The sequence below is a fragment of the Teleopsis dalmanni genome, chromosome 1 (assembly GCF_002237135.1).
Source record: "Teleopsis dalmanni isolate 2A chromosome 1, ASM223713v2, whole genome shotgun sequence".
Classification (NCBI taxonomy): domain Eukaryota; kingdom Metazoa; phylum Arthropoda; class Insecta; order Diptera; family Diopsidae; genus Teleopsis; species Teleopsis dalmanni.
In genome coordinates this window covers 143,522,225-143,525,785 of record NC_051846.1, presented here as the reverse complement: position 1 = coordinate 143,525,785, position 3,561 = coordinate 143,522,225, and the positions used below count along the sequence as shown (strand labels likewise).

Genomic DNA, 3,561 nt, shown 5'->3' with positions numbered 1-3,561 from the left:
ATCTAAAATCATCATCTGGGACGAATGCACAATGGCGCATAAACCCGCATTAGAAGCACTTGACAGAACATTGAAAGATCTTCGCAATGACTGGAAATGTTTTGGAGGCGCAATGATTTTACTATCTGGCGATTTTCGCCAAACACTCCTAGTCATTCCAAAATCGACTGCTGCCGACGAATTAAATGCTTGCCTTAAATCATCAAATCTTTGGCGCTATGTGAAGAAACTTCAGCTGGTAACAAACATGAGAGTTGCATTGGTCAACGATACATCTGCTGAAGAGTTCTCCAAGCAATTGCTGTTAATCGGTAATGGCCGTGTAACTGTTGAAGAATCGAGCGGATTAATTGCATTTCCTTCAAATTTTTGCAATTTCGTGTCATCAAAAGACGAACTCATCAATAAAGTATTTCCGAACATCATTGATAATCATAAAAACAAAAAATGGTTGGGTGAGCGAGCAATTTTGGCAGCTGAGAACAAAGATCTGAATGACTTAAACTTTGTAATTCAAAATCAAATCGTTGGTACTCTGCATACATTCAAATCTATTGACTGTGTAACAAACGAAGAAGAAGCTACCAACTATCCAACTGAATTTTTGAACTCCTTGGATGTGCCTGGCTTACCACCGCACAATTTACAATTAAAGATTGGTTCGGTAGTCATTATGCTTCGAAATCTAAACCAACCAAAACTATGCAATGGAACGCGATTAGTGATAACAAAACTGATGGCTAATGTGATTCACGCAATAATACTCAAAGGAAAATTCAAAAGTGATGAAGTTCTCATTCCGAGGATTCCAATGATCTCAATCGATATGCCCTTTGAGTTTAAACGAATTCAATTTCCTATTCGGCTTGCATTCGGTATGACTATAAATAAATCACAAGGCCAATCCTTTAGTGTTTGTGGTCTGAATCTAGAAAATGCATGTTTTTCACATGGTCAATTGTACGTGGCATGTTCACGTGTAGGCAAACCATCTGCTTTATTTGTTCTTGCGCCTGATAAAAAAACAAAAAATATCGTATATCACAAGGTTCTTTATTGAAGAGAATCAATCGGAGTGCAACCCATAGGTTCTTGCTGACAGACCATTAAAATAATTAATTATATATCAATATCCTAATAAACTATTGAATACAATAAATTTTTTGTATTCATTTTATTACGTTAATAAATTTCTAAATTTAGTTTTTAATATAACATTTATTGACTGTTACGCGGTACGAAGTGACTTGATTTGAATGAGAATTGAGAATTGATTATGCTACTTCCCCAAAAACAAAAAAAAATTTATTTTCATTACTAAAATTTTTTTTTTTATTTTCTAAATCATAAAGTATGTAGGAATGAATGTAAATTAAATATTGAAAAGTAATTCATAAGATGAGTACTATTTTTCCTGTATCTTCTCATTCTGCGGCTGAGTTTCGTATCTTCTCATTAATTTGTAGTTCCGTGCGTTTCAGCGCATTTTCTAGCAATGGTGGTACGTACTTCATATTCGTTCCAATGGCATTTCATCAGTACGCAGTGTACAATATCATCTATTGCGAGTGGATCCAATCGTTTCCTAATAGAACATTGACGGTCGTTATCTGTTTGAGATGGTATTTCAGTTAAAGTGTGTGTAGAAAGTATGTTGTCATCAAACACATTCATCAATACAGTACGTGTGGCTTCTGCTGCAGAACTCCAATTGATCTGATCGAATTTAGTTGAATTCATTTCTGTTCCATTTGGTCCAATGATAACAACTTGTCCAGAATCAGTGAGGTTGCGTTTCGGAAATTCTATTTTGATTAAATGTTCATCTTCATTCTCCATTTGCTTGTATTTTCGTTTCAGTGTATTTAGCATAAAATTCAAATTTCCTCTACTTGCATAGCGATAATATAATTCATCGATGATATTGTTCTTTTTAGAAATCCCTGAAGTTATCAAACAGCTGTTAACATTATCCTTAAAAAAACTATTTTGGATTCCGGTTATAGATAAGTGATTCCTTTTGGTTTTTAATACCGCTCGACATTTCTTAGCAAGCTTTTTAATAGATTTTGGGATTATGAAACTTTCATTCTTACTACATTGAATAAAATCAGGTTTTGTTGATCTTGGAGATAATATAGTTGGAGGTGAAGTACTACTTTCGCTTTTTGATGGAACAAGACATGATTCGTTTTTAGTAGATTGAGTTACGAAACTTTCGTTTTTATTATCTTTTGCATAACTGGATGATGTTGTAGGTAGAGGTGAATCAGTACTTTTGATTTTTGATGTAACAGGATGTACTTTCTTCATAAGTGAAAGGACTGAAAGTGTTCTCAACGTTTTTGGAGTTACCAAATTATTTTTTTTTGATTCGAAAAACTTTTCGACTATATCGGAGTCACTATTTTCAAGACATATTCTCTTCGTTGGTGGATAGAAATTTTCTTCAGGAAATTTGGATGACATTTCAGTTGCGGGTGTTGATGTCTGTTCACTGCTAATTGATTCCATTTTAATTACAAAAAGTTCGTGAATGAGTATAATAAATATTTCGTTTGTTAAAACATCCTTCAGATGTTTCTGATTCTTCTCAGAGTTACTCGTACTGTATTGCAATAACTTCTCAATATATAAGTCTAATTTTTCTTGTAGTGTTCGGTTGTCTTCTACGAAATCAGAATTATTTTTTTCCAAATTCAACAGATGATCTGCGAGTTGTTTAATTATTTCTCTCCAATTTCCATCTTTTTTCTCCATCTGATTTAAATCGGTTTTAAACATTTTTAAAAATTCACTTTAGATAGTTATTTGAAAAACTTATAGAAATATTATTTATTGTCTACTGCTCGATTTGGAATGAATGTTTGATGTTAATACAGCGCTATTTTATATTCGAAATTTTAACCTTGAAAGTTTTAATTATGGTGAATGTTTCGTATTATTTTTGATACCTGAAAATCGTAAAGATAGTGCCATAAGTTTTAATTTGCAATAGAATTTTTACCTGCGTTTCATAGTTGCGAAGAATTTTTGGTTTGTCTGTGGTAGTTATAAATCTAAACATTTTTACACACATGTATCCATTGTTTAAAAGTAATTTGCAAATATACTTATATATCGAGAAAAATATATAGATATTAAAATTCATTTTATTAATACAATTTAGGTAATACCTATATATCTTTTTTGTATATAGAATAGTATATTTGTACTTTAGAGTAGTTGTGAGTTCTTTTTTTATCAATGATTGGTGAAAAGGAGCCTGATGTAAATAGAAAATAAAAGCTTATATAACACTTAATTGTCCATATAGTATAATTTTTTTGTTCATAATAAGACTCTGTTTCAAAATGTGAATTTTTACTTATATCTCTCCCTAAATCTCCTATCGATATATATATAAGTTTTTGTTCTAATATAAATGTTGCTATAAACTAATTACTTGGTAATATACTTTTAAAGGTACTTATGATTTTTTTTGCTAATAGATGAAGTTTTATTTAAACTCGATATTAAAACTTTTTAGACTCCACTCTCAATATTAGTTTTCGCATCTGT

The 3,561-nt window shown here is 31.3% G+C and overlaps 1 protein-coding gene across 1 annotated transcript; it reads left to right on the top strand.

Moving 5' to 3' along the window:
- Window positions 1-31: 31 nt before the first annotated feature.
- On the top strand, window positions 32-1,060 carry LOC119666365 (ATP-dependent DNA helicase pif1-like). The gene has a single exon (XM_038075646.1). It carries the CDS (start codon window positions 32-34, stop codon window positions 1,058-1,060), a length of 1,029 nt encoding a protein of 342 aa, XP_037931574.1.
- Window positions 1,061-3,561: the final 2,501 nt, after the last annotated feature.